Source organism: Dipodomys merriami, unplaced genomic scaffold, assembly GCF_024711535.1.
Source record: "Dipodomys merriami isolate MVZ:Mamm:240054 unplaced genomic scaffold, mDipMer1.0.p SCAF_84, whole genome shotgun sequence".
Classification (NCBI taxonomy): Eukaryota; Metazoa; Chordata; class Mammalia; order Rodentia; family Heteromyidae; genus Dipodomys; species Dipodomys merriami.
The window spans coordinates 5,356,131-5,366,752 of record NW_027206446.1 but is presented as its reverse complement, the minus strand read 5'-3'; the positions used below and the strand labels follow the sequence as shown (position 1 = coordinate 5,366,752).

The 10,622-nt window shown below is 51.5% G+C and overlaps 1 protein-coding gene across 5 annotated transcripts in view; it reads right to left on the bottom strand.

Annotated features, from left to right (window-relative positions):
- Rassf8 (Ras association domain family member 8) overlaps positions 1-10,622 on the bottom strand; it is a 58,074-nt gene that overhangs the window by 5,106 nt on the left and 42,346 nt on the right. For 3 of the 5 annotated variants that reach the window (XM_070011616.1, XM_070011614.1, XM_070011615.1), the window contains 3 exons: positions 6,124-6,323; positions 3,109-3,998; positions 259-400 (listed from right to left, as the gene is read on the bottom strand). In XM_070011616.1, coding sequence (XP_069867717.1) covers positions 259-400; positions 3,109-3,998; positions 6,124-6,226 — 1,135 coding nt within the window. In that variant the 5' untranslated portion in view covers positions 6,227-6,323. Of the gene's footprint in view, positions 1-258; positions 401-3,108; positions 3,999-6,123; positions 6,324-8,243; positions 8,328-10,622 lie in introns of those variants that run through there. The other 2 variants (XM_070011617.1, XM_070011618.1) reach the window with 2 other exon arrangements.

Sequence of the window (10,622 nt, the reverse complement as noted above, 5' to 3'; positions counted from 1 at the left end):
TTTGAGGATCACGGTTCAGAGCCAGCTGAGTCAGGAAAGTCCATGGGACTCTTTACCTCTAACCAGCCAAAAGGTGCAAGTGGAGTTGCAGCTCAAGTGGTAGGACACCAGCCTGGAGCAGCAAAGCTCAGGGATAGAATGTAGGCTGTGAGTTCAAGCCCCAGGACGGGGACCAAAGAGGACGTCCACTCTGGATGGTGAGATACTGTTCCCTCTGTTGAGAGTTCCGCTCGGTTTATCTATCTGCTAAGGCCTTACCCCTCTCGACGTCCTGGGGGGCCTCAACCTCGGTGGGCTCGGCCGGGAGCACGGTGACTTTGGTGCCCGTCTGCTGGATGAACTGCTGGAGGTTCACCTGCCGCAACTCTTTGGTCAGCTGCTCTAATTCTTGTTCTTTGTCCTAAATGCGAATGCCATTGTCAGTGTGTGTGTATACGCGTGCGCACACACACACACGTACACACCAGTACAGAGCCTTGCACTCTTGCTTGGCTTCTCTGGTGCTCTACCATTTGAGCCACACCTCCCTGTCTGGCTTTTGGTTGGTTAACGCCTTTCCAATTGGCTTGGAACTATAATCCTCAGATATCAGCTTCCTGAATGGCTAGGATTACAGGCACGAGCCACTGCACCTGGCTTCTTGGTTGTTTGTCTGTTTGTTTACTGTGTTTTTAATGTGAGGATTTACTAAGTGAACTGGCTGAATGGATTCAGTAAGCTCCGAGATGTCTCCATCACACTGCGGTGAGCGCTACGAGCCAGGGAAGGCTCCGGCAGTAACTTCGCTCAGCTCTAACTCTAACCCTGCACATTCATACACATTCAAGTCTGCAGACTTCAGTAAGATAAAACAAACAAACAAACAAAACACTGGGTGCCTGGCACCTGTGGCTCACGCCTGTCATCCTAACTACCCAGGAGGCTGAGATCTGAGGATCATGGTTCAAAGCCAGCCCAGGGAGAAAAGTCCATGAGACTCTTATCTCCAACGAACCAGGAAAAATCTGCAAGTGGAGGTGCGGTTCAAGTGGTAGAGCACCAGCTATGAGTGAAAAAGCTCAGGGACAGCACCAAGGCACGTGTGCTCACATGCACGCACACACACACACACGCACGCATGCACACACACACACACACACACACACACACACAAATCTTACTGTGTTAATAGAATACATTTATTTCTTCCTTTGACTTTCTTTCTTTCTTCCAGTAACAATACTGAGGCTGGAACTCAGGCCCTGAATGCTGTTGCTTAGCTTTGCCCTACAAGGCTGGCACTGTGGCCACACTTCCACTTCTGGCCTTTTGATAGTTATCTGGAGAAGAGAGTCTTATGAACCTTCCTGCCCGGGCCTGAGCTCCTGAGCAGCTGGGATTACAGGCATGAGCCACCAACACCTGGCTTGTTTAAAGAATTTAAATTTAAAATAGCCGCTTATAATTGAGTCTCTTGACTAACATCTCAGAGAGACTGTTTGATACAACTTCATAAGACTCCTATCTTAACCACACAGCCTTTCAAGACTGGATACTCAAGTTGGGAACCAGTGGCTCATGCCTGGCTGCTCAGGAGGCTGAAATCTGAGGATTAAGGTTCAAAACCAGCCCTGGCTGGGAGGGCTAGGAGATTCTTACCTCAAACCACCAGGAAACTGGAGGTGGAGCCATGGCTCAAGTGGCAGAGCACCAGCCTTGAGCAAAACAGCTCACAACAGCACCCAGGCCCTGAGTTCAAGCCCTAGGACCAGCACACAGGCACACAGCCATGCAAAAAATAAACGTCTAGGAATTCTAAATGGAGTGATCCGTGATGAATGAACACATACCAGGGGAGACACCCAGAGAGTTAATTCCTTTTTCTTTTTTTTTTTTTTTTGGTCAGTCATGGGGCTTGAACTCAGGGCCTGGGTGCTGTCCCTCAGCTCTTCAGCTCAAGGCGAGTGCTCTACCACTTGAGCCACAGCACCACTTCTGGTTTTCTAGTGGTTTAGGAGATAAGAGTCTCACGGACTTTCGTGCCTGGTCTGGCTTGGAACCATGATCCTCAGATCTCAGCCTCCTGAGTAGCTAGGATGACAGGCGTGAGCCACCAGTGTCCAGCCAGAGAGTTAATTTTTGTACCCCTCTTCCAGACAAAGCACAGGGTGGGGGGTACTCTGGAGAGGGGGAGGAGGCAGTATGGAGAGGAGGAGGTACTGTGGAGAGGAGTAGGAGGAGGGGTACTGTGGAGAGGAGGAGGGGCACTATGGAGAGGAGGAGGAGGAGGAGGAGGGGTACTGTGGAGAGGAGGAGGAGGGGTACTATGGAGAGGAGGAGGAGGGAAACTGTGGAGAGGAAGAGGAGGAGGAGGGGCACTGTGGAGAGGAGGAAGGGACCCAGGCTGGAGCTGGGTCGGCCACAGCAGAGCAATGGCCAGGCAAGCCCGCCCTGTGAGCAGGCTCCTGGTGCTGAGCCTGGCTTTGGATCTTTGCCTTGAGAAGGGGAAGGGACCCGCGACCCGCACTGCCAGCCTGCGCCAGGCCCAGACCTAAGGCCTGCCGAGCAGGAATCGCCCAGCCAGGCACAGACCTAACGCCAGGCCCAGACCTAAGGCCTGCCAAGCAGGAATCGCCCAGCCAGGCCCAGGCCTAACACCTGCCGAGCAGGAATCGCCCAGCCAGGCACAGACCTAAGGCCAGGCCCAGACCTAACGCCAGGCCCAGGCCTAAGGCCAGGCCCAGACCTAAGGCCAGGCCCAGGCCTAATGCCAGGCCCAGACCTAAGGCCTGCCGAGCAGGAATCGCCCAGCCAGGCCCAGGTGCGTCAGCCTTTCTCCTGCTCTTCTCAGGTAAGCCTGGTCACAGAATTCCAGGACGTCAGCCCCACTGCTAACTCTTTCCCTAGACAGAAAGCCCTGAAAACAAAGCAATGGTCGGGGAAGGACATTTTGAGAATGAAAACACAACTGTGTGCCTGTCCCGAGACTCGAACTCAGGGCCTCAGGCTCTCCCCACTGGAGCCACAACTCCTGAGCAGGCTGGCTGAGCACGACCACCCTTCCCCCTCGGCCGCCTGGGCAGCTGGGCCGGCAGGCCTGCGCCCCAGTCCTGACGCTCTCCCTGGTACCTGCAGTCGCTTGGTGACTTGCCCCAGAGACCGCTCCACAGCCTTGATCCCGTTCTCCAGCCGCTGGCTCTGCTGGCCCTGCAGGTCAATCTCCCCCCGGACCTTGCCGATCTTTCCTTTAACCTCCTCTTCGTTGACTTGGGCTTTCTGAACTTCCTGCTGCAGTTTCTCTGCTTCAAGACCGTTTTCTATCGACTGGATTTGGGCCACATAGTCTTTCAGTTTGCTCTCGCAGTCCGTGATCTTCTGCCTTATTTCCTGAAGCTGATCTTTCAGCTGCTTTTCATTTTCTTGCTCAATCTGCAATTCATTTTCCCAAAACTCTTCTTCCTCGATTTCCACGGCATTCCGTTTGATCTTTTGCTCGAGGCGGATGATCTCTTCTTCCAAGTTTGAGTGATACTTTTGTTCCCAAAATCGGATCTCGAGTTCATTCGATTCCAGCTGCTTCTCGATGGACTGGAGTTGCTCGGTCTGCAGGCGGATCAGCTTCTTCAGCTCATCGGCGGTCGCTCTGCAACTATTTAACACCTTTTGTTTGAATTCAGTTTCTTTCCCTTTCCCAAAGATGTCCATTAAGCCTTTGGCCCCTCCGGTGAAAGTCAAAGATTTCCTCTTGGGCTCTCTCCTCTTGATGGCCTTGTCTCCCGGGGGCCTCAGCTTGGCTAAGGGGGGCAGACTCTGCCTGTACAAAGTTCTTTCTGGAATGCGGGCCACGCTGTCAGAAGTGGGGCGCTCACTGAGCGACGGCCCCGTTCTTCGCAGAATGAGCTGCACGTCGCTCGCATACTGCCCCCATTTATTCAAAGAAATGATCGGGTTTTCATGAGGTGCAAGATGCCTTTCAGTATCTCTCCACTTTTCTATGAGGGTGTATCTTCCAGTTCGACCTAGATTGAGAAAAACATGACACTGTCAAAATGGGACTTGCAGGAACTAAGCCAACGCAACATATCTGTTTGATAACTGTAGGTTGTGTGTCTGCCCGTCCATCCACCCATCCATTATCTATCTATCTATCTATCTATCTATCTATCTATCTATCTATCTATCTATCTATGTATCTATCTATCATCTATCTATCTTCTATCTATGCATGCATCCATCTATCTATTTTAGTTCCAAGATTGTGATTGGAACTCAGTACCTGATGCTTTGAACCATTGGCTGGCGCTCTACCAACTGAGCCACTACTCCATCCAATCCCTCTTTTTGTTTCTGTGCCAGTACTGGGACTTGAACTCAAGGCTTTGTGCAGTGGGCTGGCCGTTTTCTGCTTAAAGCTGGTACTCTACCCCATGAACCAAGCCTCCATTTCTGGGTTTTTGCTGGTTAACTGGAGATAGGGAGTCTCGTGGACTTGTCTGCTCAGGCTGGCTTCAAACCTCAGCTCCTCAGAGCTCAGCCTTCTGAGTGGCTAGAATTTATAGAGGTGAGCCTCCGGCACTGGGCAATGATCCTAGTTATTATTATTACAAAGAAAATGGATCTCGCAACCTCGTAATTATACTGTATATATATCATATTATATATGAGGCAGTAGACTTCCCTTTCTTTTTTACCTTCCCCCTGAACCCCAGTTTCAAATGCTTCTGAACTGATAGCATTTTCTCCCTTACACTTTCAGTAAGTGGGTATCTGTATGTAGGAATGTAAATACTAGTGTACATTAAACTGAAACAGGATATTGCATATGGCAATATCTCCTTTAAGGAAATGTAAACCTTGAGTACAGTTAAAAGGTGTGTGTGTGTGTGTGTGTGTGTGTGTGTGTGGGGGGTGTGTGTGTGTGTGTGTGTGTGTGTGTGTGTGTGTGTGTGTGTGTGTGTGTGTGTGTGTGTGTGTGTGTGTGTGTGTGTGTGTGTGTGTGTGTGTGTGTGTACAGGGCTTGAACTCAGGGCCACAGTACTCTCTCCTGGCTTTGACACTCAAGGCAAGGTGCTCTACTACTTGAGCCATGCCTCCATGTCTAGCTTTGTTTTGTTGGTTAACTTGAGATAAGTCTCACAGACTAAGGCTGCTTTGAACTCTGACCCTCAGATCTCAGCCTCCTAAGTATCTGGGATTACAGACGGGAGACAGCACCCAGTGAGTATTATGCAGAGTCAGAGATTCTGAATCTTTTGGGCATTCAACATTGGCATGCGCTCGTGTTTGGGGCATATTAAAAACTATGTTGATTATCTGTAATAATCTGATGTATAATATTTTATACATGTACGATAAACTTTCCTATAGCCATGCGTGTTTTATACTAACAGATGCTTTGCTCCTGCAGCCATAAAAACTTCCATGAGAGTTTCATGAACCTATACTATAGCAGGACCCAGCGGCTCACGCCTGTAACCCCAGCTGCTCAGGAGGCTGAGATCTGAGGGTGGCAGCTTGAAGGATCAGGGAAGTCTGATCAAGAAAGTCCAAGTGAGACTCTTTATCTCCAATTAATCACAGAACAAGGTGGAAATGGCGCTGTGGCTTAAGTGGTAGAGCTCTAGCTTCGAGCAAGAGGAGCTCAGGGACAGAGCTCAAGATCAGAGTTCAAGCCCCAGGACCGGCAAAAAACAAGCAAGCAAGCAAACAAAAAACCCAAATCAAAATAACGAAAGAGGAAATACAGATTCATGATAGAGAGCCAGCCATGAGCAAAAAAAATCCCAGGAACAACACTCAGGCCCTGAGTTCAAGCCTGGGTTTCAGCACGCAAACAGTCCAACAAACCAACAAACACTATTATTTCTTGTGACAGAAATAAAGTAAAAATATTGTGAGACTGGCCAGCCCCTGTGGCTCACGCCTATAATCCCAGCTGCTCAAGAGGCTGAGAGCTGAGGATCACAGTTCAAAGCCAGCCTGGGCTGGAAAGTCCACGAGACTTACAGAAAACCAGAAGTGGCGCTGTGGTTCAAGTGGTGGAGCGCCAGCCTTTGATCAAAAGAGCTCTGGGACAGGGCCCAGGCCCCGAGTTCAAGCACCAGAAATGGCACTGGGAGGACAGGCCCCCAGTCGCGGACCTACCGATGGCCTGTGCTAAGGCTATGACCACGTCCTGGCAGGTGGTGGCTTCGGTGACCCCGCAGACGGTCCTCTGGACTCCGTCCACCCACACCTTCAGCTCCATGGCGCGCAGCAGTCCCCGGGGGCCCCGGGCGCGGGCATCCGGAGCTCAGGTCATGTCTCCGGCTCTGCCAGCGGGGGAAGGCCAGACCTGTAGTCAGCTGAAAGACACAAGGCGACGCGGAGGTGACGTTCATGCCCTTGGTCCTGAGACCTGAACTCAGAGCCTGGGCGCTGCTCCTGAGCTTTGTCTGTGGCTCGGGCTGGCGCTCTACTGCTTGAGCCACAGCTCTGCTTCCGGTTTTCTGGTGGTTTATTGGAGATAGGAGTCTCATGGTCTCTCCTGCCCGGGCTGGCTTTGAACCGCAATCCTCGGATCTCAGCCTCCTGAGTAGCTAGGATTACAGGCGTGAGCCACCAGCGCCCGGCAGCCTCCTGAGATTTTGTTTATTTTTGTGGTGCAGGCCTGGGGCTGGGACTCAGGGCCTGGGCGCTGCCCCTGAGCTCAAGGCTGGCGCTCTTCTCATTGGCTCATTGTAGGTAAGAGTCTCACAGGCTTTGCTGTCTGGGCTGGCCCCCTAAGTGGGGATTACGGCATTAGCCACTCCTGCCAGGCTCCGTTTTTATGTTTGATATTGGGTTCAATTCAATAAATCGGCTGAAGTCAAGTCACAGATACATCACCAGTACCACACTCCTTCCCAACCCACCCAGCCCCTCAAGTTACATGGTTCCATTTTTACTGATGGGTTAGTTATTTGAACCCGGGGCCTGGGCACTGTCCCTCCACCGTTTAGGTCACCACTTCCACCGATTTCCTGGTGAGCTGAAGAGTCTCACAGCCTCTCCTCAGGCCTCGCCCTCTGGAGTAGAGAGGGTGGCTGGGAGCCAGGGCCCCGCTACACAGGCTGAAAGCGGCTGTCGGTGTCTCGGAGCGAACGCGTCCTGAGCTCGCGCCCTCCTCCCTGGGTTTGTGGATCTTATTAATAACTGAAGTCACTGCTCACACACGAGGCGCCATTAACAGCCGTGCTTCCCCGTATCTGTTGTTTTACCCAGTGCTGGGTTAAAAAAAAAAATGATCTGGGTTTCTGCCAGGCAGAAAGCTTTACATCCTTACGGCCAATGGCTTGTTTCTTGCTGCACAAACGTGAACGCAGTTGGCTTTCTCCCAATCAGCTTACACCATTCCTCTCCACATATATTTTAAACAAATGTCAAGTCTTTCGGGGGGCAAATCCCTAACTAATCTAGGATTTATTTTGTTTGTCCATTGTTTGGGGAACTTTTTTATTACTTGGGGGGTTTTAAAGAATAATGTTAACGCTTGCGGGATGTAGTAAAAGCTGATCTAATTGAGATGCAGCCTTAATGTGGATTCGTGTGTGTGCACCGAGGGGTGTGCGTGCAGGACTGCGGCTGAACTCGGGGCTGTACTCACCCTTGGACATTTTACTTCAGGCTGGCCCTGGCACGGAGCTACCCCTTCACTTCCCCTTTTTGGTGGTTCACTGGAGATAAGAGTCTCAAGGACTTTCCCACCCAGGCTGGCTTTGAACTGCGATCCTCCTATCTCAGCCTCCCGAGTATCTACTAGGACTATGGGAGTGAGCCCTGAGTGGCCAGCTGTTTTTTGAAGGCTTATCATGGCATGATGTTTCACGATGAATGGCATTAACAGGCTTATTTCAAAAAACTAAAAACTGTCATTGTGAAATAGTATTTACTGCAATCATAACTTTGTACATGAGTTAGGATGGGCCAGCCCACCTGGCTGGGTGCAGGCCAAGGAAAAGAACACAAATTATTTTCCCCAGGGAAGGTACAAAAAAATCCCTTTGGGAAGACTCTCTGAATGATTGTTTCCATCAAAAAAGCTAAGGGACAGGGCTCAGAGCCCGAGTTCAAGCCCAGTATCAGCACAAAAGAAGGAAACAAACAAAAGTACAAAACAATAGAAATCATGGTGTTATTCAGGGATCCTTTGTAGAGACCACCCTTCCGACCTCCTCACAGGGCCCCCCGGGGTGACCACTCTGAATTAGCCTTTAGACATCCCACCCTGAAGCTCCAGGCCCAACCTCCAGAGAAAACAAGTCCTACACTGAAGGCGCAGGTGGTGAACCAGCCATCACAGAGCCGGGGGCCAAAAGGATGGCATTCCCCTGAGAATTCAGAACCAGTCTTCCAGAGGGCACTGTGACACGGACAAAGGCCGTCCCACAGCTACTGACTTCATTGAGTTTTCTGAGTCGTGAGTGTATTAATTTTTGTTCAGTAACACACTGCCAGAGAATAAGTGGTGTGTGTGTGTGTGTGTGTGTGTGTGTGTGTGTGTGTGTGTGTGTGTGTGCTGGCACTGGGACTTGAACTCAGGGCCCAGTGCTCGCTCTCGGCTTTCTTTTGCCCAAGGCTAGGGCTCTAACCACGTGAGCCACACCTCCACTTCTGGATATTTTGCTGTTCCTTAGCGTTTGTTCTCACAGCTGGTGCTCTACCACCTGACCACACCCCCAGTCCCAGCTTTTTGATGATTAACTGGAAGTCAGAGTATCACAGAATTTTTCTGCCTGCCCTGGCTTCGAACCAAGATCCTCAGATCTTAGCCTGATCTGAGCAGCTGGAATTATAGGGGTGGGCCACCAGAACTGGCTTGTGTGCATAGTTATTATTGGTATCGGTATCAGCATGAAAAAAAAACACACCTATCAGTGGTATTTTTCTGTATTGTCTTTGCAGATGCGCTTTCCTTAATATTTATAGAAGGTGGAGCCATAGGGAACCTTAGGAAGTGATTTTACTGGAACGAAGATCTCACGTGAGAAGTATAAAAACAATACGTTATTGGGCCCCGTTTCTTGCTGTAGTGTTAGAAAGAAGGAGTCTGAGGTTGCGATGGGAACAGGGGAGAACAGGAGAAGGGGTCACAGGGAGCCAAACGCGTCACACGCATAAGCCGACCTCTTAAAAGGCAGGGACCGGAGCCGGCCTGGCGGGGGCTGCGGGAGCCCCAGAGTCACAGCAGAGACACAGGGGGCCGCTTTCAGATCACCAGGTACTGGTTTGCAGAACAGCGGATCGTCAGGAACAGAGAAACCTACCAGCCGGGAGTCTCCACGAGGATCCCACCCCCCGCCCCACTCTCCACCCGAGCCAGAGAGGCTCCATCCCTCCAAAGCCGCTCAGCACCAGCAGCGCGACAAAGGGACCTGTCGGCAGACCACCCGCCCGCCCAATCGCAGCGACCTGGCTGGGCCGCTTGGGCCCCAGAGGTACCGCGAAGAAGCTGCCTGAGCGTGGACACTTTTGACCCGACAGCTTCGACAGAGGCAGAGACAGAAAAGAATCACACAGAGCCACCACCGCCCAACCCAGCCCGGATTGCAACAACAACTGACGACCTACACCACACAGAAACAACCAGCTCCAGGGTGAGTACCCCACAGGGGAAGTGTATCCCTCAAGGGAGACCAGAGCTGGAGGGAATCCCCAGTCCCTGACCTAGACTCCCTACCCCCAACACCCGGACCACAGGACCCACTAAAACTGGGAACTGTTTGAGAGCTCCACCAGCCCATGGAGCACACTCAGCTGGCCGGACTAGAGCAAGAGCACCCCTGGAAGGGAGCTTAAATGCCCAAGCCAGGAACAGCGCCCCTGGGTCAAGACTACCAACAGTAGAAGAAATTTAAACTGTGTCCCCCAGGCTGTATAACCTAGGTGGTATACACATCAGCACAGGCCTAACGAGTGCGCTCCAGGCTGCATAACCTAGGTGGTATACACATCAGCACAGGCCTAACAAGCGCGCTCCAGGCTGGGGCCGGAACCAGGCCCGGGGATCCGGCGCCTGAACAACACAACCAACTCCTCCCAATTGAAGTAAAAAGCTGAGCATACGCCTCAACAGAGGGGAGAAAACCAGGAAACAACACTCCCCGGGAAGCACGCCTATGACAACAAAAGACCTGGAGGCCCAGGACAAGAGAAGCCCAAACCCCACCAAAACTCCACCCATATACCCTAGACTGGGAATTGGGCAACACAGGCTGCCAGCACCTGATAGTAAGCAGGAGCGCAGACTGTTAAGGCGGCTCAGCAATAGAGTGATAGTCTTGGATGTATGAGGCCCTGGATCTGATTCCTCAGCATCACAAAAGCAAAAAGGGTCAGAAGTGGTGCTGTGGCTCAAATGGTAGGGTGCCAGCCTTGAGCTGAAAAGCTGAGGGACAGCACCCAAACCTAGAGTTCAAGCCCACAACCAGCCCAAAACAAACAAAAACACATCAGGAGCCCATAGCAGACTCCAGTATTGGGGAGAGTGCATCCAGAGCATCTGTTCTTCACAAGAGCACCCGTAGGAGCAAACACAAGCAGTCTAGGCTGCTCAACCCTTCCAAAGGCAGGAACTGCCAGGAATCTACAGCAGAGAGCTGAGAATCCTAAGTAAGTCAGAATAG